Source organism: Convolutriloba macropyga, chromosome 15, assembly GCF_964194025.1.
Source record: "Convolutriloba macropyga chromosome 15, txConMacr16.3, whole genome shotgun sequence".
Classification (NCBI taxonomy): domain Eukaryota; kingdom Metazoa; phylum Xenacoelomorpha; order Acoela; family Convolutidae; genus Convolutriloba; species Convolutriloba macropyga.
The window spans coordinates 1549785-1577749 of record NC_134482.1 but is presented as its reverse complement, the minus strand read 5'-3'; the positions used below and the strand labels follow the sequence as shown (position 1 = coordinate 1577749).

At 35.9% G+C, this 27965-nt stretch overlaps 2 protein-coding genes across 5 annotated transcripts in view; both read right to left on the bottom strand.

Annotated features, from left to right (window-relative positions):
• LOC142354358 (uncharacterized) overlaps positions 1–27965 on the bottom strand; it is a 406219-nt gene that overhangs the window by 18791 nt on the left and 359463 nt on the right. For all 4 annotated transcript variants that reach the window (XM_075406632.1, XM_075406630.1, XM_075406629.1 and 1 more), the window contains exons 3-5: positions 18196–18291; positions 17555–17886; positions 16994–17109 (exon numbers count right to left, since the gene is read on the bottom strand). In XM_075406632.1, the coding sequence (XP_075262747.1) occupies positions 16994–17109; positions 17555–17886; positions 18196–18291 (544 nt within the window). The remainder of the gene's footprint in view (positions 1–16993; positions 17110–17554; positions 17887–18195; positions 18292–27965) is intronic.
• LOC142354357 (uncharacterized) overlaps positions 1–27965 on the bottom strand; it is a 350658-nt gene that overhangs the window by 251644 nt on the left and 71049 nt on the right. The window lies entirely within an intron of this gene.

Sequence of the window (27965 nt, the reverse complement as noted above, 5' to 3'; positions counted from 1 at the left end):
AACTGATGGCCAACATAAGCTTTCTACTAAAAGAATAGACGGTTTATTTTGTAACGTCGTAGAAAACTTCCTTAAACAAATTTACGAAATCAGTGATGAAGGCAATAAATTTATAAGAAATTAACCTAGAGAAATTTGAATCTTCACTTTGGTCTCCATTTTAAATCATAAAGTCTTTTAGTAAAAGGACTATCTCAAAATGACAAAAAAAAGAAACAAGATTGAAAATATCTAAAATTCACAAAATTCTTCTAAAACAAATAGACTAAGTCCTAAATACACCAGTCAAAACGTTTAAGGAACACAGAAATTATCGTTTGGTTCAAGCAAAAAATAACAAGATTGTTCAAAAATGAGGCTAGGTCACAAAAATGATAGAAAATTTTGATTAGAAAAACGAAAAAATTACGGCAACCAGAACAAAAAGGCAAAGGTTGAATACTTTTACTTTTTTAAAAATAAAAAATTGAAAGTCATTAAGTCATAGCTAGTGTTCATTTATGTAACTATAGGTGGCCATTGACACCTTTTATTACCCAATAAAGGGCATAAAACAAAAAATAGCAACAAATACAGGGAAAATGAAAAAAAAGAACACAACCGAATTCTGCAAGAGAGTCGCAGCCCTTAAAACCTTAGAGTTCTAAAAGCAATAAACATGTTCAATCGCACAACTTGAGCGCTTTTTTCTATTAGATTTTTCAGTAATGTGACAAACAAAGAAACAAAAGAAGAACAGCAAAAATGGTCAATTAAGCACAAAAATCACAAAATTTTGTATGAAAACTCGTAGTACCATAACCAAGAGACCGCCATTTAAGAAAACCACTAAAAAGAATAGTTTGTGCATTATATGAAAGAAAATTGACATTGTATTTACCGAGAACAAGCTAAAAGTTGACAGAAATGAGAAAAAAATTGACAAGTTCAAAAAATTACTGAACAATTGTATTCAATGTCATCAGATAATCATCGAATGCTTTGTACAGGTTCACTTACATCTCTCGGGGAAGCTATTTGGATCTTTGATGAGTGAGAATTAACCATCCGACTGCAAAAAGAACAAATGAGGGCAAAACACAAGAATTCATTTAAAGTTTACTAAAACTCTCCGTCAAAACCATAAAACCCCTTAGGTAGTCTAGGAAAACATATGTACATTCGGCCTCAAATTCTCGTAAATGGTAATCGTCACGAAATGAAAATTTTGTCAGTAATTAACTTGAAAAATCAGTGAAGCAAAATATTTTGGAAAGAAAGCAGCGCCCAAATAAAAATTGAAATTTGTGATTGTAAGAATGCACGATGAGGTCAAACCTATCCCTGATTTTGCCGTGCGCCCAAAAAACCACCGAGATGTTCCAATTGTTTGTGAAGTAGACCACTCGGTTAGTTAATTATTTCACTGAATAATTCGGTTTAAACAAAAAACTAGGCCCAGAATGAACTATGAATGGATAGGGAAAACCATTAAGAAAAAAATCCTATCCAAAAAATTGAATAAACAGGAAAAATCAAAGTGAAATTGCCACATGTGAACACAACGCCGACTAAACGTCGGAAGAATTGCTCTCGAACGACTAGTGGGAGCTCTAATCAATTGCAGCCTGCTTCAGTCGGGGGGAGGGGGGACGAGGGAGAGCCTAAATGGGACTAAGAAGTTCAATAGTGGGCTTCAAATAACCACATTAGAGGTTAACATATACCACTATTAAGATTTAAAGTAAAAAATGACACCAGTTTTAGCGGAATTTTTATTTGACATAGTATTAAATTGCCGCCAATTGAGTTCAGCTGCTTGAAATTGTGATTGAGAGAGAATTTTAGATCACGCGAAACGCAAAAAGTCAAGGGCGTAAAAGTCACTCGAAAAGTCAAAATTGAAAAGCAAAAATTTTGCATAAAAAAGACACACACGTTTACAATAATTGCTATGAACTTCGTTCAAGAGCAATGAATCACTAGCGAGAAAACGAATTTTTGTTCCAACACCGTTTTCTCAATCTACTTTAAAATTAGAGCGAAACAAAATCACACCGCAAAACCACTCACTTTTTGGCTCCACTTCTCCAATTTGACTTCAAAAATCATGAAAATGTGTGAACAGATTCTTTAAAAAAATAGACAGCGCCCCAATACAATTAAAATGATTCGAATTGTAAATATTAGGAGCGCAATAATAGCCGCCCGGAGTTGCTGACGCGGCTATTAACAAAACAATAACACTATCATTAAAAATATTAACAAGTTAATATTAGGTAAAATTCAGAGAAATTTTAAAAATTACGGAAAATGAAAAAAGAAAACTCGATATTTAAAAAACATGAAACCTCGATAACTGTCTGCAAAAAACGAAATTTGAAAAAAATTCTTTTTAGTTCCATATTCTAGGACGTACATGCTTTCTTATGATACCACTCACAAATCTCTATCGATCGGCCAAAATTGACTGAACAAAAGAAAACCCATTTGAGTATATAGTTTCTCCCTCCCCATTAAAGTGGGTGTCGGAACAGTTAAGTATAATGAAGCTCCGAGTGCCAAATTGAATAGGAGCAGTTCATAGTCCCAGATGGCTAGCGGTCAAGATTTGTGGCTCTCACCCACAACGCCCGGGTTCGACTCCCGTTGTGGGAACCTTTCTTGGTCTAAAGAGCTAAATGCACGCAAAAGATGCAGCAAAATGTCCTAAATTCCTCCATTTTTCAAAAAGCTCAATTTAGACTGATACAGATCAATTGAGAGATCTAGTAACAAAGACTTAAAGCGGCACTAACTAGAACCAATTTACAAAACGAAGAAGGTAAGGTAGTCATGAAAAAATCTGAAGAGAAGTCTTATCGCTCAAGCGAGCGAAGCAACATTCTACAACAAAGCAGTAGAGCGTAAACAAACAAACACGGCAGACTGAAAATAGCCGCCGTTGACTCCCACAACCCAAATTGGGATTCAAAAAACAGAAAAAAATGATAAATGATTTTTGTATGATCAAACTTCTGAAGAACGAAGTTTTTAATTTAAAATCGTAGTTAGACAAACTCCTATTATGCAAGAATCACCAATATTTTAGGAGAACTCGTAGTACCATAAACAAGGACCAATTCAGGAAAAAAAAACAGTTATGAAGACCAAATTTTAGCTCACTAGACAATGGATGTGACTGGTCTACACGGAAACTAAGCTCCAAATTAACAGAAATAAGATTGGCAAAGCTCAAAAACCCATTCCATTTTCAAAAACAAATATTTACAAACTGATGGCCAACATAAGCTTTCTACTAAAAGAATAGACGGTTTATTTTGTAACGTCGTAGAAAACTTCCTTAAACAAATTTACGAAATCAGTGATGAAGGCAATAAATTTATAAGAAATTAACCTAGAGAAATTTGAATCTTCACTTTGGTCTCCATTTTAAATCATAAAGTCTTTTAGTAAAAGGACTATCTCAAAATGACAAAAAAAAGAAACAAGATTGAAAATATCTAAAATTCACAAAATTCTTCTAAAACAAATAGACTAAGTCCTAAATACACCAGTCAAAACGTTTAAGGAACACAGAAATTATCGTTTGGTTCAAGCAAAAAATAACAAGATTGTTCAAAAATGAGGCTAGGTCACAAAAATGATAGAAAATTTTGATTAAAAAAACGAAAAAATTACGGAAACCAGAACAAAAAGGCAAAAGTTGGATACTTTTACTTTTTTAAAAATAAAAAATTGAAAGTCATTAAGTCATAGCTAGTGTTCATTTATGTAACTATAGGTGGCCTTTGACACCTTTTATTACCCAATAAAGGGCATAAAACAAAAAATAGCAACAAATACAGGGAAAATGAAAAAAAAAGAACACAACCGAATTCTGCAAGAGAGTCGCAGCCCTTAAAACCTTAGAGTTCTAAAAGCAATAAACATGTTCAATCGCACAACTTGAGCGCTTTTTTCTATTAGATTTTTCAGTAATGCGACAAACAGAGAAACAAAAGAAGAACAGCAAAAATGGTCAATTAAGCACAAAAATCACAAAATTTTGTATGAAAACTCGTAGTACCATAACCAAGAAACCGCTATTTAAGAAAAGTTTGTGCATTATATGAAAGAAAATTGACATTGTATTTACCGAGAACAAGCTAAAAGTTGACAGAAATGAGAAAAAAATTGACAAGTTCAAAAAATTACTGAACAATTGTATTCAATGTCATTAGATAATCATCGAATGCTTTGTACAGGTTCACTTACATCTCTCGGGGAAGCTATTTGGATCTTTGATGAGTGAGAATTAACCATCCGACTGCAAAAAGAACAAATGAGGGCAAAACACAAGAATTCATTTAAAGTTTACTAAAACTCTCCGTCAAAACCATAAAACCCATTAGGTAGTCTAGGAAAACATATGTACATTCGGCCTCAAATTCTCGTAAATGGTAACCGTCACGAATTGAAAATTTTGTCAGTAATTAACTTGAAAAATCAGTGAAGCAAAATATTTTGGAAAGAAAGCAGCGCCCAAATAAAAATTGAAATTTGTGATTGTAAGAATGCACGATGAGGTCAAACCTATCCCTGATTTTGCCGTGCGCCCAAAAAACCACCGAGATGTTCCAATTGTTTGTGAAGTAGACCACTCGGTTAGTTAATTATTTCACTGTATAATTCGGTTTAAACAAAAAACTAGGCCCAGAATGAACTATGAATGGATAGGGAAAACCATTAAAAAAATCCTATCCAAAAAATTGAATAAACAGGAAAAATCAAAGTGAAATTGCCACATGTGAACACAACGCCGACTAAACGTCGGAAGAATTGCTCTCGAACGACTAGTGGGAGCTCTAATCAATTTCAGCCTGCTTCAGTCGGGGGAGGGGGGACGAGGGAGAGCCTAAATGGGACTAAGAAGTTCAATAGTGGGCTTCAAATAACCACATTAGAGGTTAACATATACCACTATTAAGATTTAAAGTAAAAAATGACACCAGTTTTAGCGGAATTTTTATTTGACATAGTATTAAATTGCCGCCAATTGAGTTCAGCTGCTTGAAATTGTGATTGAGAGAGAATTTTAGATCACGCGAAACGCAAAAAGTCAAGAGCGTAAAAGTCACTCGAAAAGTCAAAATTGAAAAGCAAAAATTTTGCATAAAAAAGACACACACGTTTACAATAATTGCTATGAACTTCGTTCAAGAGCAATGAATCACTAGCGAGAAAACGAATTTTTGTTCCAACACCGTTTTCTCAATCTACTTTAAAATTAGAGCGAAACAAAATCACACCGCAAAACCACTCACTTTTTGGCTCCACTTCTCCAATTTGACTTCAAAAATCATGAAAATGTGTGAACAGATTTTTAAAAAAAATAGACAGCGCCCCAATACAATTAAAATGATTCAAATTGTAAATATTAGGAGCGCAATAATAGCCGCCCGGAGTTGCTGACGCGGCTATTAACAAAACAATAACACTATCATTAAAAATATTAACAAGTTTTTAATTATATTAGGTAAAATTCAGAGAAATTTTAAAAATTACGGAAAATGAAAAAAGAAAACTCGATATTTAAAAAACATGAAACCTCGATAACTGTCTGCAAAAAACGAAATTTGAAAAAAATTCTTTTTAGTTCCATATTCTAGGACGTACATGCTTTCTTATGATACCACTCACAAATCTCTATCGATCGGCCAAAATTGACTGAACAAAAGAAAACCCATTTGAGTATATAGTTTCTCCCTCCCCATTAAAGTGGGTGTCGGAACAGTTAACTATAATGAAGCTCCGAGTGCCAAATTGAATAGGAGCAGTTCATAGTCCCAGATGGCTAGCGGTCAAGATTTGTGGCTCTCACCCACAACGCCCGGGTTCGACTCCCGTTGTGGGAACCTTTCTTGGTCTAAAGAGCTAAATGCACGCAAAAGATGCAGCAAAATGTCCTAATTTCCTCCATTTTTCAAAAAGCTCAATTTAGACTGATACAGATCAATTGAGAGATCTAGTAACAAAGACTTAAAGCGGCACTAACTAAAACCAATTTACAAAACGAAGAAGGTAAGGTAGTCATGAAAAAATCTGAAGAGAAGTCTTATCGCTCAAGCGAGCGAAGCAACATTCTACAACAAAGCAGTAGAGCGTAAACAAACATACACGGCAGACTGAAAATAGCCGCCGTTGACTCCCACAACCCAAATTGGGATTCAAAAAACAGAAAAAAATGATAAATGATTTTTGTATGATCAAACTTCTGAAGAACGAAGTTTTTAATTTAAAATCGTAGTTAGACAAACTCCTATTCCTTAATGAGATGATACAGAGTCTAGTATCAATACGAATAAGTAATACAGATGGTAAATAAGACTTATAAGAACAAAAGCTTAAGTAGCGGGCATCTAAAATTGGGCTTTATGGGTTGATCCCGATTCTATTTTCACTTCGTTTTTTTATGCTTCCGTTCATTTTAAATTGCTTTCCTGGGCAACTGCTGCTTAAAAGCACTTCGAAAAGAATGCTCAAAGAATGAAACTAGCACAAATAAGTAAAAAAATATCTTACAAATGCTCAAAAAAGCGGCAAAATGAGGCGGAGCGAAACAAGTAGGACAAGTCCTGAAAAACGATCCAAAGAATTTAATTAAAATATAAAACCACTGCACCTGGCCAGAAGACCACATGAACTATGCCAGCCAAATATTATTTCAAAAATTAAGAGAACAAAAGTAAACGAATTTGAAGTGAATATACTTCTAGGATAAGCGTTTTTGAATACCAGCGTTCTGTCTTGTTTAAACTTAAGAAGAGAAACAATGGAAAATCTCACAAAATGCGCATGTTATAAAAAGAGTCAATGAGAGACAGGCGAAGCAACAAATTGAATAGAATAAAAAAAACTAGAGATTAGAAAAAAAATGAAACATTCACCACAGTTCCTTGGTGTCAGTATCGTCAAAACATAAAATGCAGCGTTCAAATTTACGGATAAACACAGCACCGAGCAACTAAAAAGTTATATTACTGACTTGAACTCGGAAAAATTGACAATGACACAGAACATTCAGAAAACCAATTAAAAGGAATTTGTTGCGAATTTGACTAATGGTGCATACTGACTTCAAAATGATTTCTTTCTGGTTTTTCTGGACAAATGAAGCAAAGGCTAGAAAAGTTAACATTGGGAGAAACAAAAAAGTAACTCAAATTCTTAAACTATAATCAAATTCTGATAACCAAATTTATTCCACAAAAGTTAGGCAAAAACACACGCAAATTTTCATAAAACTTTGTTGTCCCCCAAAAAAACTTCCCCCCGCAAATATCGAAAATGCAAAATGACAAAAAATTTAAATACAAAATTGCAATAATAAAAAAGCTTGAGATCTTGATATGACTGTCTATAACACCATTTCGTTAATGCTTAACAGTGACCGGTAACGTATCGTCAAGCCCTTAAAAGTTTCATTGGCCCCAAAAAATTACCATTAAAAACTTCATATTTAATTGATAAGAAGCTAAACATCATCAAATTAGCGTCATGACAACTATTCCATTGGCACTAGAAGCTCCACAGTAACCTAATATCAAACGCTAGAAAACTAACACTGGCCCCTGACGATTGAAAAACTCAGAAAATGGCAAAATTTGGCGAAATGAAAAATTTACAATTTAACTTAAAAAATCACCAAAACTAGTAATGTATATCTTTAGAAACAATTCTTTTTCTCTAGAAATCATTCATTAACCAATCTTCTAGTCCTTCATTTGCCCATAAAGATCGAAAACTCAAAACATAAAAAAATCAAAACATAAAACATAAAAAAATAGTAAAAATTACTATCATTTTGCGTGTTTAAGTATACCAAGTCGCATTACCAAGTCAGATAGCTCATATTGCATTTAAAAAGACATTACAGCAATAGCCTCAATTCTTCGACCAACGTCAATTTAAGACAAATCAGTCAACAAAAAAAATGACAAAAAGTGAAAAAAAAATGCACAATTTCGGGCTCAAAAGCCTCTAAAATGATCATTTCATCTTGATTTTATGCTTTCCCAATAACTTCAGCACTCCAAGCGCCCCAAAGATTACTGAAGATTATTAGGTGATGCGGCTAGCAAAAGCCAATCTCCAGGAAACTAGAAGGAACACCCTTTCATGATTTGCAAAGAACAAAAAGTTTAGATTTGAAAAAAAATCATTTCTCAACCAGAGTTCAACAAATTAAAACATTTATATCAAAAACATTGTTCTCGGGTACATTTTTATCACTTAAAAATAATTACCAATACACCCTAACTTTCTAAACGAAAATATACCATACCTCGAGTCAATGAAATTTCGGTTAAAATATTACTGCTTTTGAATCCACTGAAGTTCTCGCAGAGCAAATATTTTTTATTACATTAAAAACAATGCTATGGTTAACACTACACGAGTGCTTGTGTCTGCATGTGTAAATAAGAAATGTGCACTTTCGCTTTATTTCTAAATGTTATTTTGCCTTCGATAATAAACATCATTTACAAACCACGAAAGTAAACAAAGCACTAAAAATATAGTAAACCAAACTTATTTCTTTTCCCTTTTACAAAAAAATAGGGTTATCAATTTATTATGCCAAATAATTTCAACTGCGAGGAGCCTTTACACAATCGAAGAGTAGACGGCAAACTCCAATTTTGTAGAAAACCGCAGAGTAATATGTCAAAAAGCAATTGGTTAAAAGCTGTTAACGATATCATTGAAGTGGCATCAAAGTAACTAAAGCACGCAAATAAAACTTGAATCCTGTAACCTCTATCGAACTATCCTTTACAAAATGAACGCAATAAAGTTTAAATATGTGCAAACAATGCTGTCGGAGTTAATAAAATTATTAAAAATTAAACACTTCAAATTGAGTCAATTATGCCTAAATAGTAAGCAAATGAAACCGATCATTAATGACAAAGCGGGTTAACGGCAAAAAAGTTAAAACTGAGCAAAGTACAAAAATTAAAACAATTTTTAAAAACCAGTCGTGTCGAAGTGGCGGTGTGTTAGCTATGAATTGAAACGATTAAGCAGATTCAAACTTGACTCACTGAAGAGCCTGGAGAACTCATTAGTGAGAATAAGTGATGAAGAACAAAAACAACACCAAAAACTGAAAAAATCATTAAAAATCCAAACATCATTAAAAATTGTTGATATCAACTCGGGTCAAAAGTCGTTAAAACGTTTTGAATTTTAAAAAAAAATTATCTCAAAAAGCCCTAATAAAAGGGCAAAGGAGAATAAGTGAGAGAACAACAAAACGATAGCAAGGCAGCAAAATCCAAAAAAAAACAAGTTTTTGGAAGCATGTGTCAAAGTCTTCAAAACTGTCAGATATGAAAAAAAAAATTGATAACATAACCGGCAGTATGCCGGAATAGCCGCGAAAGAACAGACTTGCGTGCCGTATAATAGAGATAGGAAGAGATACAGATCTAATTTGGAAAAAAATCGAAGCCTCCCAAAAAGCTAGGTAAAAATCATTCAGCGATAAATTAACAAAGTTTGTTATGGTTACTCCGCAGAAGCCTTTTATCAGGGACCTTTACTGCACACAAGTTCCTTTGACCTCAAACTAATTCAAATTAAACTTAAGTTTTGAAGTGCAAAAGCCATTTTGAGTGGGGTAAGTAACATAGGAACAAAATATAATCACACAAATGATCTTAAAACCTTTGCTAGAGAAAGAACGAGAAAAGATGTCACGCATGAGAAAAAGAACTACAAAAACAACCAAAATCCAAGAAATGACTTGCACTTTATGAAGAAAAAAAGCACTTAAGTCTTAAAAAAGATTAGTTGCCTTTTGAGGCGCTTAAACTATGCATTATTAGATTACGCGCATGACTTTTTAAAAATATTCGTACAGAAAAAGATGAGAAATAAAAAGTCAAATTGCCGCACGTGAAAAAAAAACTCAAACTAAAAATCTGTTTAAAGACCACTTTTTCATTTCACTCTGAAAGCAGTTTGAAAAATCACGCCTTAAAAGTACCCACTTTTCCCTCCCCTTACAACTCCAGCGTGGTTCAAAGCATAACCCTAACGTCACTTCTCATTGACAAGAAAAGGACAAATGTGTGCGCATCAAAAAACATAGCTTGAAGAGTTCTGGAAACAACTCGAAGTAGATAACCGACCCTCCTCATTGACCTAATGCACATAAGCATTTGAAATAACAACAGGAAAAACAAATGAGAAAGCTGACAAAATCTGATATAGCATCTGATAAAATTACCTTTTACTTGCGACTCCAAAATTTTTAGCAAAAGACACTGACCCTATAATACAGGTAGTTCACAACAAATCATCACAATTGGCAGACAACCTCAAAAAATGTGGGTATAAATAGAGAACAGAGGAAAAGGGAAATGAGGACAATGGACAAAACCGAAAAATGAATTTCCACAAAACTCTGAGAACAATTTCTACAAAACTCCAAAATGCATCATTATTCTGAGAAAAATCTTAATTACCTCCTCTGGTATATCAGTCATCCACTCAATATTGAACAACAATTAAACTATGCAAAGAACAAAAACCTGAATTAAAAAAAATGCAGAAGATAATTTTAGTAAAAAGTACACTGTTTGGCTTTCAAGTTTCTTCCCAACCACTATTCGGAGAAAAATTTTTATGAATGCTTGCACATGATGAGTCTCTCGTCTAATACGTGAAAACTGCCATGTCTAGTGTCCCAGTCGTCAAGTTTCCCAGCAGCAACATCTATATAATAGCTTTAATTTAAGAGGTGACCAAGAAAAACTACAGCCAGAAGCGCAAAATCCGAAGAAACATAACAAAAAGGAACAAAAATCGTCAAAATTTTGTTCAATTATATTCAATATATTTCAACAAAAACAACTGGAAAAACTATCAATCAATTGAAAGACCCCTGAAAGTGCTATAAAAACTATTTTCTAATCAAATCTCCAAAAACCGAAACAGAAAAAACTGCTAGAAACGCTTAAAGTAAGGCAAAAAGGATTTTAAAAACCTCAAAATTGAAACTAATAGTGTAATATTTGCTTCAGATGGCCAAAATGCTTCCAAACACACTATAATTAGTTTAGATTTTGAGAAATGATTTGACAGAAAAAGTTGAAATTAAAACTAAAAAAAACAGCTCTGAAAAAGCTTAACCGGATCAAAAAACAAATTACTCGTGAAGCAAAAATGTTTTTAAACCTGCATTTCTCGCTCTCTTAAAAAACGATATCAACAGAAAGCAACTCTCCCTTCTCTCTGCTCTTCACTAAAATCAGCCGTTTGACCTAAACATTTAGTTTTCACGTGCGGCATATACACTCCAAAATTCTCGATAAAAAACGCTCCACCAATAATTCTCTACGAGCCGTAAAAAGAGAGCGCAACAATACAATTTAAATTCTTTGAATTGAAAAAAGAGCAGCGCCTAAATAATAGCCGTTGAGAGGCTGACGGCGATTATAAACAAAGAAAACGTTAAACAAAAGTTCAGTACAGAATAAGAGTCAATACTTCCTCATTAATTTATCGTGCTAGTCTCTTCCTAGAGTAGAGGGCAGAAAATTCAGTTGTGCAGGACATACGTTTCAATTCAGGTCCAATCAGAGGCATAGAGACAAAATCACGAAAAACTTTAATTTTATCAAATCTTCGTTTAAGTCTCCTGTCAGGTATGAAAGATTAGCTACATTAGCAACTATTAAATCCGTCAATGACATTGCCGGTTATAGAAACACTGGCGTTAAAAACGGAAAAAAACGGGACAATTAAAACCATTACTTGACGTTTCCCTTCGGTTCTAGGTATAAATATCTTTAGAACAATTATGGCCAATTAAGTTGGCAAAACATGCATTTTTCGGAAACTTCGGAAAAAAGTTTTTCTTTTCGAATTTGGATTCTAAAGCTAATGAGCTTTCGAACGATATCCCGCTATCTTTCTAGAAGGCGTAAGAGTTTTCGATTTTGGCTGGAGAAAAATTCTACCTTCAATATAGTTGCCCCAGTAGATATATTGTTGGAACAATAGAAGCTGTCAATATGCACCAAAAAATGCTTTCACGGGCTGCAGATTTTTGTAACTGATGGTAATATAGAGCGCGCAAAAAGGGAAGAAAATGATTGGAATTCAGCTCACATCTAATTTCGTGGTAACAAAATTCCGCACTGAATCTTACCGCCATCATACCTATTAAAATTATTCCCAGCAGATTGCCCGAAAAAAATCGCCGTGTATTCCAAAAACCCCGATTGCGATTGAAAAACAAAAAATTGAAAACTGATTTTTATACACAAATTTATTTAAGTGCAATCTATATTGATGTCATTTCCTAGTTGTACATACTCCTGTTTCTCAGACCTGTTTCGCTGTTAAAAGTAATCAACAATTTCTTGTGCAAGTTATGATTGATAACTAATTTTGACCAGCTTTTTTCAAGCTTTCGCTTTTGATAGCATAGTAGATTTCAAATTTAATCAGTTTTCGGTCACTTTTTATACTATCCCGCAAAAATTAAGCTGACAAAATAGTCCAAAAAGAGCAAGCAACTGCGCGAACATCTTGGAAAAAATCTTGAGGTATGTTACTTGGAAAACTTTATTGAATTCTTTGAGAAAAATCATTCACTTTTCAAAGATAATCAAAGTTAAAAATATGAAAGCGTCATAAAAAATAAGACCTTTAGCGAAGAGCATTTTGTTATGGTTTATAAACGATTCAATATAAATAATTTCGAAGTGCGCATTTTTTTCAAAATGTCGCTCTTGATGCTTCAAAAAAGTGACATTGAGAGTGGCAATACAGAGCCTTCTGACGACCTCTGCGATCCCTTTGCTCCTGCAACAATATCGAGGAATTCAGGAAAAAAATAATTTGGATTGAGCGGTTATTCAATTGTAGGATTGAATAAAAATTATTCTTTGGAAATATGCAGAAGTGTAATGTTACTAATTTCAACTGGATTCCCTATTTGAGTTTTGAACAGCAAAATTGGGGTCTAAAGTTCTGGGAAGCGTTCGGCAATTCGAGCTCAGCCTCGGGCAAATGTACCCTCGACTTTGAGCTCTAATTGCCTTAGGCTTCCCAGAATTATACTCTAATATATACTTATTGATAGGATACATGGGCCAGAATAATTACCAACAAGCATTACAGATGGTAAATAAGACGTAGAAGAACAATGTTTAAGAAGCGGGCATCTAAAATTGTGGTTTTTGGGCTGATCCCGTTTTTTTATATCACTTTTCTATGACTCCGTTCATTTTAGATTGCTTTGCTGAGCAGCTGCTGTAGAACAATTGACCTTCAACTAATATAATTCCTCCGAAGTGTTTTTGGTGAAACTATTTCGAGAATAGTAGAGCTCTGAGAGCACAACAGACAGATAATGCCCTCGGACGTTGAAAATTTATCCCATTTTTTATTGACGAAAAGTCAAATCGTCAAACGAAAAATCGATCACGGAAAAAATAGCACAGGCAGACCAGCAGGACCCACACAATTGCTGCTATCGTTGTTTACCGAGAACCAGAGAATTATTGAAACCTTGATTCACCCTCGTTCTTCTTAGCATTTTCTGAAGTACCTATCATCGTCATAAGAAAACCCTGTAAACGATCGCAGACTCTTCCTTTTTATCTCAACTTTTATTTTTCAGAATTAGTTTAGCACCATGAAAGGCATTTATCTAACATGCCCGGCAGATTGCCGGAATAGCTGCGAAAGAATAGACTTGAGTGCAATATAATAGAGATAGAAACAGATACAGATATAAGTTGAAAAAGGTATCGACGACACTCAAAAAGCTATGTAAAAAACATTCAGCGATAAATTAATAGCTTGTTAAAATTCATTGCGCAAAAGTCCTTCCATTAGGGACCTCTATTACATAAAAGAGCTTCTTTGACCTTGATTCAATTCAAATTAAACTTAATAATCTAATCACGCAAAAACTTTTGCAAGAGAGAGAGAGAGAGAGAGAGAGAGAGAGAGAGAGAAATGACATCACGCCCGCAAAAACCATTAGTGAGAGGAAGAAGTCATTCGGAAAAATTGACATTTTCTGCTTTGCTGTGTGAACAAATGTAATCGAAAAAGAGCGTCAGACGATGAAACAAAAACATAACCGGAAGAATTCCGGAAACCACTCGAAGAGTCGTTTCGTAAAAGAACTTCCCTTAAATCAACTGATTCCTACAAAAGTGACTACTAAACACAAAAAAGCAGTCAAAAAATGAAGATAGTAAAAAATTACATTGCACCTACATATAAAACAAGCCAAACTTTTTGTAGGCAATTGAAAACGTCAAAGTACGCGAGCATCAAAAGTCAAGCCCTCTAGGCAGCAAAAACTTTATTTTTTAAGAAGAAAATTGAATACTGCAAAAAATTGACGAAAAGAATATTTTCCAAAAATTTTATAAAAATTCAAATTATCAAGTTCTCTCAATCGAAACACTATTTCACATTTTAAATACAGTAATCAACTGTTGCCTAAATAAACTTTGTCGCTTTAACTATAAACATTAGTTGTCGCTTTAAATGACAATGAACGCAATAAAACTAAACAATAAAAAATAATCAAATCGAAATTAATCATGAAGAAGATTAAAGAGACAGAACAATATTGCAACGCAAAAAACCGTATATTACCAAAACCAAGCCCTAAAAGAATTCGCACAAAAGAGCGTTATTCAAAATTTGTAAAAGTGAAGCAAGCAAAACCTCAGTGCCGTATTATGTTGAATAAAATCAATTGCAAACAAAAAAGACTTTACATCCAAAATTCTAGGGAAAAAGACAAAAATTATTAGTTCAAATCAATAATTTTCAATTTAATAAAGGCAGGGCATATAAACTATACGTCATAAGTGAAGAAACATGCTAGAATGTGGAGAAGACATACATAATGAAAAAGATTCAAGAAAAAACTAATTAGCAACCTCTGAAAAATCAAAAAATTAAATGGGAAACTCCAATTCAAAATCGAAATAAAAAATGAGGTGAAAAACATGGATTTTTTGTTATGAAGCAATCGAGGTTTACGAACATTAGATAGCCATCTTCCTGTCTCAGTAAGAAGCAAAAACAGCTCAATTTCGAAACAGGAGAAGAATTTAAAAAAATCAAAATATGGTAAAAATATTCACTGGATTTTAAAGAGTTATCGCCAAAACCAGTTCAATTAGGAACACCACGAAACCAAAAACACCGATGTTGCGCCAAAAGACAATTTATAGTAAATGAACTCAAAATACGAACAAAAAAACTAAGAGAACTTTGACAAAAACTGCCAACACCTCAAGTCAAAAAGTGCCATCCAACTCAGGAACTATCGAAAAGGTGTTAAAATTTTTAATAATTTGGTTTCAAAACGAACACTCATAGAACCAAAAAATGAAGAAATTATCACAAATAGCCCAAAATTGGCAAAAAGTGAAAAATATGGACCAATTTTGCACTTGAAACGCTTGAGCTCTCAGAAACATTGTAGTACTGATTTCAATTGATTTCATAGTCATGCGGCATCGATAAAAATTTACTTCAACAAAAAACTAAGTTACAAACATAGCCGTCAGATTGTCGGAAAATAGCCGCTTGTGGCATACCATGAATTGAAACAATTAAAGAAATAAGATAGACAGATCGACCACTAGTCTTTTAATAGACCACTAGATTTTTTGGGTTAGAATGGGACTTTTAATTTTATGACACATACGGTCTATAAGGAAAAAGCCCTAGAAGATCTTTTCAAAATTGATATTCGAAATCAATAACTCAGACTAATACTCAAGAATTAGGGCATATAAGTTTGGCACCACTTAGATGCACACTACTGATCTTTTACTAGTAAATGTTCATAAAAATTAAAGTTCCATAAGTGAGTTCAGAATTCATTTTTTGAGTGAGGTAAGTCACGCAATTGACCTAAAGGCAGAAATGACTTCACGTATACAAATTTTAACTGCAAAGCATAAGAAGTCATTGAAAAAGTCAATTCCAAGTCAGGTGGTAAGAATCATCGATGGAGACGACGAATTAAAAAAAAAACAGGACAAGTCCTGACGTACCATTCAAAGTTTTCATTGACAAAACAAAAAACGACCTGGAACGAACCATGAGTGAATTGTGAAAACCATTTCTTAAAAAAATAGATAAAAAACGAAAATCAATGCCAAATTAAACAAAAAACAAAAAACACTAGCGAGAAATGGAAATTTGGTTCAAACAAAAAACTAGGCCTAGAATGAACTAAGAATGGATTCGGAAAACCATTTTAAAAAATCCTATCCAAAAGATCGAAAAACAGTAAAAACCAAAGTGAAATTGCCGCTTGTGAACAAAAACTCACCAGCGAGAAAGCGAATATTTGTTCAAACACCGTTTTCTCACTCTACTTTAAAATTGGAGTAAAAAATTTTACGCCGCAAAACCACTCGCTTTTTCGCTCCACTTCCTGTTTCGGCGTGACCAAAATCACTACTCCAATTTGACTTCAAAAATCATGAAAATATGTGAACAGATCTTTTAAAAAAGACAGCACCCCAAAACAATTCAAATTCTTTGAATTGTAAAACACGATGTCACCCAATAATAGCCACTATCGCGGCAATTAAAAAAATTGGGCCAATGGAAAACACGGCTAAAAATTTATCTATATGCGCCAATCACTTTTCAAAGTCAAAAAGTCATTCACTGATCGCAGCGCATGAACAAAAAACTTCTCTCGCTCAGAGAAAGTTATTTCACACGTTAATTTTACTCACTTTCACTATAAGGTCAAAACGCCTCCTGAACAAATAGTACTTCCGATAAAAAAACCTTAAGAAAATTAATACTGCTCTTCGAGTTGTAAAAACCAAGGATACCGCAATATAGCTCCGCTCAGCTTCGCAGCTATAAAAAACAGCAATTCGTTACAAAAATGTGCCGCTTGTAAGTTCAGAAAAACTTATGGAATTGCCCTTTTCACTCGGTGGTTACTCACCTATCCATCCCTTTACTTTGCTCCCGTCCAAGGCAGCCACGAATATCAAAGACGCTGAGCTGAGTACAACTCCCACTAGCAGCAAAATTCCAACCACCAACGTGTAGATGAAGTATCTGAAACATTATTTTTTCCAAACGTAAATTAATTATATAACCGAAACGTTAAAGTTGCCTTCAGAATGATCAGTAATATGTATTGAAATAATCAAAGTTATACAAATCTTCTGGATATTGATTAATGTTCGCTCAAGGATGCGCTCAAACTACATGATTTAAGAAACTATTTATGTCGGGGCAACCTGAGACAGTCAATCCGTTCGTTTCAAAAGCTGGGAAAAATTTGTTGCATCTACCTCAACAGTATAACAGTTGTATGATAGTGTGTATAAAGATGATCCCAAGTTCCAAAGCCGCGCACAAGCTGTTTTGTTTTACATTTGAAAACGCCACCCGCAAAAATCATCTAATGTTGACACCCTAATCCAAATGGCGTGTGCTTGCCTAAATTCTAGATCAAATTATTCGATTAAACTCAGAAGGTTAATAGCTATGAAATAACCTGTAATTCCGTCTTCCCACGCAATTGTTTAACCACAGACAGTGATGGTCAAAACCCTCCACACATTTGTTACATTGGCCACAATGCTTTGCACTTTTGCTCACGAATGCGTCACAAATGTAACAGAAATTATTCTTGATTACAGAGCTCTTTCCAGCTCCCATTTCTCCGTCACTACTGGTCGCTCCATCATTCCTTAGCAAGGACTGGTCTTTGGGAAATATTTTGGGTCTTTTCTGTCCCCACAGTTTTGTAACAGATGGTTCAGCCGCATTGATAGAAGCGCTTAGCAGAAAATTTGCATAGAAGATGACGAAAGCACAAGAAAAGATCTAAACAAATATCAAGTGAAGCGTTTCCTACTTCGATTTATTGTCGGACCCCTATTGTAGTATTCATAATTCATTATCGGACCACTTGACAGTATTCACTTCATTAACATTGCATAATTCGAAACTAGTTTAAAATCATATTTAATATTTTGTTCACATATAATGGTTCCTTTGGAGCATTTGCCATTATAGCCCGCAAATCATGGGGGTTGTAATTTCGTGGGAGGGGGGGAGGAGGGCGGCTATTATGGGAAAGACCCAAAAATTGGTCTAAAAAAAATTTAAAAAATCCGAACTTCATTTACTAACGATGAATGCAGCTGGTCTCCAAACAAATGGCACGCAGAGAGGAAAGCTTCCAAGAAACGCTATGGATAACAGCATTGGGATTGTGGCAAGGGCAAACTGAAACATATTGAACACCTCCAATTTTGGGCCCACGATACTAGGATTAAAAATCATTTCCGTTTTCCGCTCGTTTAAGAGCCACAAATGATATTAAAAAATGTTAGAAATAACCAAATGTTCTTATGGCGATTGCCAAAAGTGTAACCGATAAGCTGTAATTTCCTTTTGTGGGAAAATATGAAAATATGCAGGAAATGAATGTTATTCGTTAGTTAGTACAGATTCAAAATCCATAAGAAATTTGAACACTTTTAAATGCCAAAACTACTAACTTACAAGTATTGAGTTCATGAAAAAGACTGATAACAGGAGCAAAATAAGCATAACCAGTTGGAGCTATGCAAACTTCCGCTATCAATCAATAAACCAAAATCGCATTAAAAAATGCTTGAAAATCCATCATAATTGTATATCAATGAACATCAACGGCAAAGTTGTAATTCACGCGAATTCATAGGAAAGCCCTAGTTTGATCATTTGGAACCATCATTAGCTCTCGTCGAGATTAACAATATTTTGTAGCCAATTTGACCGTGTTGGACATTGTTAGCTCTTACGAAACAAGATACGAAACAATGTGGTACTGGTTTGGCATTCATTAGTACAGGGCAAATTCTTTCATCAACGAGGTAACAGTTATCTATAGGACTAAAATTCTTGCATATTAATATGGCTACGTCATGGCATTAACAACCGCCCCTTGAAACCATAAGAACCGCGCTTAACAAAAAAATTAGAAGTCTTCACAGCAGCTTCCGTGAATCACATACTCCCAGAATAGTCAGGCTGAGAACTGCTCGGCGATTTAATGCTCACCGGGCTCTACCTGTTTATCCCGTTTCTGAAATGTCGGGTCTACGAAAAATCGCATAAAGAAACCAACAGGACTATTATAATTGCTACAAAACTTAGTTTGAGAGCAATTAGTCAGGAAAACCAGAAAGTAACACGTACAAAAGGCAGATAATCGAATATGCATCAAATTAAGCATTCCAATTTTGACTACCGCCAAACTATTTTTTTGGCGGTAGTACCGCCAGGATTGAACCCTTTATCTTTGATAACTATAGACTAGAATTACTGTGTCCAGTAGTGCTACTTCATCCATGTTGTGCCAGTAAGTGCAGAGGCGAGCAAATGTTTCATCTCGTTTCAGCTCAAAAAATATCTGTGTTACTTTGCAGCTGTTTTTAACAGATGTCTTTGACAGCAATTGATAAGGAGATTCAACAGTATGTGTTATTTTCCGTAGCAATCATACTTGTTTATTTAACAGTGGAAAATACAATCAATTAAAAATCAAAAAAGAGCAAAATCGAAGAAAAACTGTCAGAAAAGTGAACCACGTAATAATGGAGACAAATCTAAAACAAAAATTTTTAAACATAGCCGGCAAATTGCCGGAAACTAGCCGCCGTTAATAGAAAGAGAGAAAAGAAGAGATTGAAATTGACAAAAAAATTTCCTAAGTTATAAAAATCGTTCTAATTCAGTGTGCAGTTTCAGTTAGATTCTAAACCTATACTTACTTTAGCTTCTAAACTGAAGGGTATTAAACTTAATACTATTATCAGCTAGCAATCGCTCTAATGAACTTTGATAACCTAATGCACTATGTGACTTAATGACTTGGCTTTATCGGTTTATCCCGTTTCAATTGATTTTGCTCTTTTGACACTGACCATATTCACTACATTGCGTAATTCAATGCGTGAAAGAATTTAAAATCCATTCAGTTGAAAGAATGAGTGAACTAAGTCGGAGGTCAACGAGAAAATCGTGACTTAAGTAAAACGAAAATCGTGATCAAAAGAAACGAAATAAAAAACATAGCAGGACAAGTCCTGACGTACAATTCAAAGAATTTTCATTGACTAAACAGAAAACTAGACCTAGAACGGACTATGAACGGACTGGTGAAACCATTTAGAAAAAAATCCGATCCAAAAGATCGAAAAAAAAGTAAAAATCAAAGTGAAATTGCCGCATGTGAAAAAAAATCACTAGCGAGAAAGCGAATTTTTGTTGTCGTGATACTTATTAAATAGTTTCAGATTAATTGAATTCCAGGGCAGCCGTGGAGGCCCATTTGAAAACATTCCTTTATCTGAATTGTGAATCATGCCCTCAAAACCTAAAGGATCAGTATCGGAGGAGACGCGTGAAGAGGCGGGCTTGACACACCTGTTCGGATGTACGGGCCGCAGTCCAGATGGAAGTCCCTGTCCTGCTTGGGTTCCCACGTGGCTGCCAAAACGGGTTCCAAGGGGCTTCATGGAACGCCCATTCCTATGCGGATTTTGTGGCGAAGTTGAAGACAAATCCAGCACCCAACGACGAGGCCTGCAAACTCTTCTCGCTGCTCCAAAGTGATGCCAACAAGCAATATGGCAGAAGGGATAATAATCGTATCTTCGGCCTCGACGAGTCACCCGACGAGAATCCTTACCAAGCGGTGCTAGATGTCGCCAAAAAGGTTGGAGTAGAAATCCAAAAAAAGTGACATCAGCGCGTGCCATCGGGTTCCGAGCAGAAAAGGTAAGAGACCCCTTATCGTGAAATTTGTGAGACGCCAGAAGAAGTTTGAGCTGATGAGCTCAAAAAAGAAGTTGAGGTACCGTGACAGTAATGTGTACCTGAATGACGACATTACGTTTCTTCGAGCAAAACTGGCTGTCAAACTGCGTCAAAAAGCTGATATAAAAACTGTTAGCATGCAAAATGAACGAGTTGTGATATATACTGATGATGGCAAAAGATTAGCTTTTTAAAATATTTGTGATCTCTACAAGTGGAACCAAAGTTTGGTTCTCTCTGCTTGCAAAGAGCATCTAAATTTTTGAGTAGGGGCCCCTCCTAAACTTCTGAAACCCAGAAAACCCAACAATCGCATCGGAAGACTTGTGTTTGTTCCATCTAAACATTAGATCTTTAAGTAAGAACCTCGACAACCTCCAGGTTTTTCTTTAAAATTATATACCACCTTTACCGTCTGCGCTCTGTCTATCTGAAACCTGGCTAAATGACAATGCTGATGAAAACTTTTTTGTTTTAAAGAAATATTCATCTCCTGTCGTGAAAACCGGAAAAAATCGAAACAGTGGAGTGGCACTCTATATACACAATTTTATCTGGTTTGAGAAGGTTACTATTGAAACGAACTTGAATGTAGCTTTAGTTTAATGTTTCACCGAAGGTAAAATTGGTTTTTAGTTGCTTGCTTGTACAACTCTCCGTCTGTAAGTAAACGGATTCTTCTGGAAGATTTTGACATCTTTCGAAAATTCATGAATTGAAGCTTCCCTGTTTTATTCTCGATGATTTTAACATTGATCTACTGAATTATAATGCAGTGGTATCACAGCATCTAACAACTTTAGAGACATGGTTTATCCCAGGATATAGAAAGTCCCACTCGAGTGACATGTAAATCTAGCACACTCATTGACCACATAATACAAGTGATTGGGAAGTTGATGCAAAAGTGGAGAAAGTCAGTATATCCGATCACTTTGCGATAACCGTCCAAATATCTGTAAGAAGTAGTTCCTCTGGAAAAAAGCAAATTAAAGTCCTTCCTTTTTTGAAGGATGAACAAGCACACGTCTCGTTCCTGAATGATCTTCATTCTGAAATTTTCTTAGTAAATCTTGAACAGAGCGTTGATGCAGCGTTTGATAACCTAGAAGAAAAACTTACACTAGTTGTAAATCCAAATGCCAATTACAAGGAATGGAAAACTCCACGAAATCCCCGGATAACAAATGCAGTAAAAAACAGCGTAGCTATGAAGGCAAAGTTTTTTCGCCTTTTCCAAAGATTCAGAGCACCTGCTGATGAACAGCGCTTCAAACATTACCGTGCTATGGTGAATAAACTAGTAAAAGCATCCAGAAGCAATACTTCTCAAGAGACTTCAACAATTCTCGAGTTTTTTCGACAGTTAAATGCCTTGTGTGGTAGAGAAAAAAAGGCAAAGCAATATTGTTTTACTAGACGGAAATACTTTGCTGAGCGAACTGGAAGACGTCGTTAAAGCTCTGAATTCTAAATTTTGAGTTTGGCTTTACCTCGTAACGACAAGGTTTCTACAATTGTCTCAGATATTGCGGAAAATGAACACAGCTTCTTTCTTCATCCTCTAGGGAAGGAAGAGCTTAAACGTTGTGTAGCTGAATTGAAAAAATGAAAATCGTCAGGCCTCGATCGACTCTGCCGAAATTGTGAACTAGTTTGTTAGAAACTGCCGAAATTGTGAATTGCCGAATTAGTCTTCAAGTTCTCCGAGAGCCCCGTCTGTATATGTTCAATCGCTCCTTGAGTGAAGGCGTTTTTCCAGAATGCCTCAAGAGAGCTTAAGTTTTCCCATTGCATAAAAAGGCTCAAAAATGAATATTGACAACTACCGCAAAATTTCTATACTCCCGGTACTAAGTAAATTGCTTGAGAAAATCGTTTACGCAAGACTTGAATGTTTCTTCTTGAAATTTAACATTTTCCACCCAAAGCAGTTCAGCTTTCGATCAAAATACTCAACTATCCACGCCTTAGCCCATATCACCGAAACGCTCCGTGAAAATCCAGGTATTGAACATGTTTCCATTCTCCTGGACTTGCGTAAAGCCTTTGATACTGTGAATCACACACGTCTTTTTACCGAAATTGGAGATTTACGGTGTTCGTGGTGCTGCATTAGATTGGTTCAAATCCTATTTGTCAAATAGATTACAGTGTGTAGAACTTTCTTCAATCCGATCTCCCTTTTTACCAGTAACCTGTGGTGTTCCCCAAGGATCAATTTTGGGTCCGCTTCTATTCCTTATCTATGTAAAGGATCTACCCAATGTTTCTTCCTTTTTAGACACCTACTTGTTTGCAGATGATACAAATTGTCTTCATACATTGTGATGATGGTGAAAAATCAAAGCTGATCAATGAACTGAACAAATTGTTTGTGTGGATCAAGAAAAATGAATTTTCAATGAACATTTCGAAAACTCAAGTTCTGCAAATTCATGGAAAAAATGATCTCACTTTAGAATTAGACGGTGAATTGTTGTTTAAACAGCGGCTCGTTACCTATCTCGGAATAAAGCTGGTGTGCATCTCGGAAAAAAGCTATCTCGGAATAAAGGTCGGTGTGCATCCTTCAGATTGAGCAACTTGAAGCTGTCAATCATTTCGCAACGCCAGAGTTGGCGTTGCAAAATGATTGATTCTTTGTTATTCCTGCTTTCAGGATGAGGAGTGCCGACTTTTTAATGTTAGGTTGCATTTTGCTTTAAGAGCAGCCATATTTCAATTTTTTCTGCTGCACTGTCGAGTGTCCTCTGATAAAGCAGAATAGTGCAAAAATCGTCAGCATAGCTATAGCCTGTAATTAAAAAAGGTGTTTGCTCTAAAGCCGCGCAGGACAATCCAATGGATGAGTAGTGAACCCCTACTATGAGACATCACTGCATCGTATAAAATTCAAAAGACCAGGCACTATAGCTCTTTTAGAGCTGCTTCATGAGAATTAAATTTCTATATAAACTTAGACATCATTGGATCGTATATAATTTTGAAAACACGGCAAAATAACTGATTAGAGCTGCGTCATCAGAATTCAATTTCTATATAAGCTAATTTGTTAAGAATCTAGTCTCCACTCCCACACTATAGCACTGCATGAAATATCAATGGACTGACAAGACGACTTCAGTCGGAAGGTTAGTCAAATCATTAACGACACGTTGACTGAAGCTGTTCTTCCATAGTACAGTCCTCAATTTGTCCAGTTTCAATTTGTCCTTGGAAGAGCAAACTTTTTGGTCGGTGTGCAATCTTCAGATTGAGCAATTTAAAGCTGTCAATCATTTCGCCACGCAGTCTTCTATAGGCCAGAGTTGGCATGCCAAGTTTTCTGAGACAGCGCACATAACTGAGGTGCTTCACTGAAGTAGTATCTGAAATGTATGTCCAGATGAACAAAACTTTGTTTTATCAGTACCATGATTTTGTCCTTGACTACTTTCTGTGCATGGTATTTGTCAAACGGGAGTTGGCTACCCAAGTCTCCTTCACTGTCCACTTTTGATTGCTGTTATCGTACACACGACACTCACGTGCTTTCTGTTTTCAAGTTGTAACACCTTCGCTTCGTCTGAATGAAAGTGAAATTTCCAAGATTTACTCCAGTCACTCAATTTGTACACGTCTCGCCCAGCTCCTCGATTTCTTCATAGTTTTTGAAATCTTGGTAGCATTTTGTGTCATCCGCTAACATCCAAATTCGACTGTTAATTGACAAGGGAAGGTTTTTGATGTAAATTACAAAGAGCAGAGGTCCCAGAACCACTGTTCCACCACTGTCGAGCGTCCTCTGATTACGCAGAATAGTGCAAAAATTGTCAGCATAGCTATAGCCTATAATTAAAAAAGGTGTTTGCTCTAAAGCCGCGCAGGACAATCCAATGGATGAGTAGTGAAGCCCTACTATGAGACATCACTGCATCGTATAAAATTCAAAAGACCAGGCACTATAGCTCTTTTAGAGCTGCTTCATGAGAATTAAATTTCTATATAAACTTAGACATCATTGGATCGTATATAATTTTAAAAACACGGCACAATAACTGATTAGAGCTGCGTCATCAGAATTCAATTTCTATACAAGCTAATTTGTTATGAATCTAGTCTCCACTCCCACACTATAGCACTGCATGAAATATCAATGGACTGACAAGACGACTTCAGTCGGAAGGTTAGTCAACTCATTAACGACACGTTGACTGAAGCTGTTCTTCCATAGTACAGTCCTAAATTTGTCCAGTTTCAATTTGTCCTTGGAACAGCAAACTTTTTGGTCGGTGTGCAATCTTCAGATTGAGCAATTTAAAGCTGTCAATCATTTCGCCACGCAGTCTTCTATAGGCCAGAGTTGGCATGCCAAATTTTCTGAGACAGCGCACATAACTGAGGTGTTTGAGCCCCATGAGTTTCCTTGTTACATCACGTTGAGCATTCTCCAGGATGGTAATATGTTTGCCGGTGTGGCGACGAAATTGAAGCAGCGTCTGACCAGTGCACTGAAGAAGTATCTGATCAAAATGTCAAATGAACAAAACTTTGCTTTATCAGTTCCATGATTTTGTCCATGACTGCTTTCTGTGTTTTTGTCAAACATGAGTTGGCTACCGAGTTGACACCCAGGTCTTCTTCACTGTCCTCTTTTGATTGCTGTTATCGTACACACGATACTCACGTTCTTTCTGTTTTCAAGTTGTAACACCTTCGCTTCGTCTGGATGAAAGTGAAATTTCCAAGATTTACTCCAGTCATTCATTTTATACAAGTCTCGCGCAGCTCCTGGATTTCTTCATAGTTTTTCAAATCTCGGTAGGATTTTGTGTCATCCGCTAACATCCAAATTCGACTGTTAATTGACAAGGGAAGGTCGTTGATGTAAATTACCAAGAGGAGAGGTCCCAGAACCACTGTTGCACCACTGTCGAGCGTCCTCTGATTACGCAGAATAGTGCAAAAATCGTCAGCATAGCTATAGCCTATAATTAAAAAAGGTGTTTGCTCTAAAGCCGCGCAGGACAATCCAATGGATGAGTAGTGAACCCCTACTATGAGACATCACTGCATCGTATAAAATTCAAAAGACCAGGCACTATAGCTCTTTTAGAGCTGCTTCATGAGAATTAAATTTCTATATAAACTTAGACATCATTGGATCGTATATAATTTTAAAAACACGGCACAATAACTGATTAGAGCTGCGTCATCAGAATTCAATTTCTATATAAGCTAATTTGTTATGAATCTAGTCTCCACTCCCACACTATAGCACTGCATGAAATATCAATGGACTGACAAGACGACTTCAGTCGGAAGGTTAGTCAACTCATTAACGACACGTTGACTGAAGCTGTTCTTCCATAGTACAGTCCTCAATGTGTCCAGTTTCAATTTGTCCTTGGAACAGCAAACTTTTTGGTCGGTGTGCAATCTTCAGATTGAGCAATTTAAAGCTGTCAATCATTTAGCCACGCAGTCTTCTATAGGCCAGAGTTGGCATGCCAAGTTTTCTGAGACAGCGCACATAACTGAGGTGTTTGAGCCCCATGAGTTTCCTTGTTACACCACGTTGAGCATTCTCCAGCATGGTAATATGTTTGCCGGTGTGGCGACGAAATTGAAGCAGCGTCTGACCAGTGCACTGAAGAAGTATCTGAGCAAAATGTCAAATGAACAAAACTTTGCTTTATCAGTTCCATGATTTTGTCCATGACTGCTTTCTGTGTTTTTGTCAAACATGAGTTGGCTACCGAGTTGACACCCAGGTCTTCTTCACTGTCCTCTTTTGATTGCTGTTATCGTACACACGATACTCACGTTCTTTCTGTTTTCAAGTTGTAACACCTTCGCTTCGTCTGGATGAAAGTGAAATTTCCAAGATTTACTCCAGTCATTCAATTTGTACAAGTCTCGCGCAGCTCCTGGATTTCTTCATAGTTTTTGAAATCTCGGTAGCATTCATCCGCTAACATCCAAATTTGACTGTTAATTGACAAGGGAAGGTCGCTGATTTAAATTACCAAGAGGAGAGGGCCCAGAACGCTTCCCTGGGGCACTGCATTCTGAACATCACATACTGCTTTTGGTTGAGGATAAATTTTTGATCCAGGCATAGACTCTCCCCTTGATTCCGTACGATTGGTTTTCAATAGCAATCTCTAGTGTGGAACTTTAACAAATGCCATTCTAAAACCGCAAAAGATACACGGTCAATTGTGTGTCCTTGATCGAGATGCTTAGTCTACCCGTCGACAGCTTTCAACAGCTGAAGGCTGGTAGAACGTCTGTTCAGAAAGCAGAACTTTGTCCAAACATAGATGGCTCACTTGAAGATCTCACACAGTCTCGTATGTTATAAAACTATCTATTATCTTGCACTCAATACTGTTAAGACTAACTGGCCTGTAGTTGACAGGGTCCGCCTTTTTACCACTTTTAAAAACAGCAGAAATGAGTGCCTGCTTCAAATCACCCGGTAATTCTGCATTGATCACTGAACACTCGAACAGAATTTTCAAGTGTTTTATCAGCACCGCACTGAGTTCAACTAAGAGAGCTGGGCGAGTTTCATCAAATCCCGGCGATTTCGTTTTCTTCGGTTTGGGTCCCTCCTCATAATGATCGTTGAGAAGGCCAAAGAACATCCGGACATCATGCATTTCCATGTACAAGCTGAGAGGAAGGAATTTTAGTTCCTTCCGTTTTTCGATAATTTTGTGAACCCGGGGATCCAACGAATAGCGAGTGTTTGAACACTTTCAGGTTGCTCCTTATTTGATCTACTATGTTGCCAAGTTCGTGATGCGTACGTTGTTATTGTTACTACGTAACAAGTATAGGCAATTATTTTGGTCGTATGCAATGCGTTGTGATTCTTCGCTTGAATTGGAAGAATGCACTGATTGTTTTGCTCGTTCAAAGCACGCAATATTTACTCCAGGTGAGCTTCATGGATAATAGGCGTTCAAGGTCATGCTGTATATTCAGATTATTGAGTGATTCTTTGTTATTCTTGCTTTGAGGCTGAGGAGAAGGCACTATAGATCTTTTAGAGCTGCGTCAAGTGAATTAAATTTCTTTATAAACTTAGACCTCGCTGAATC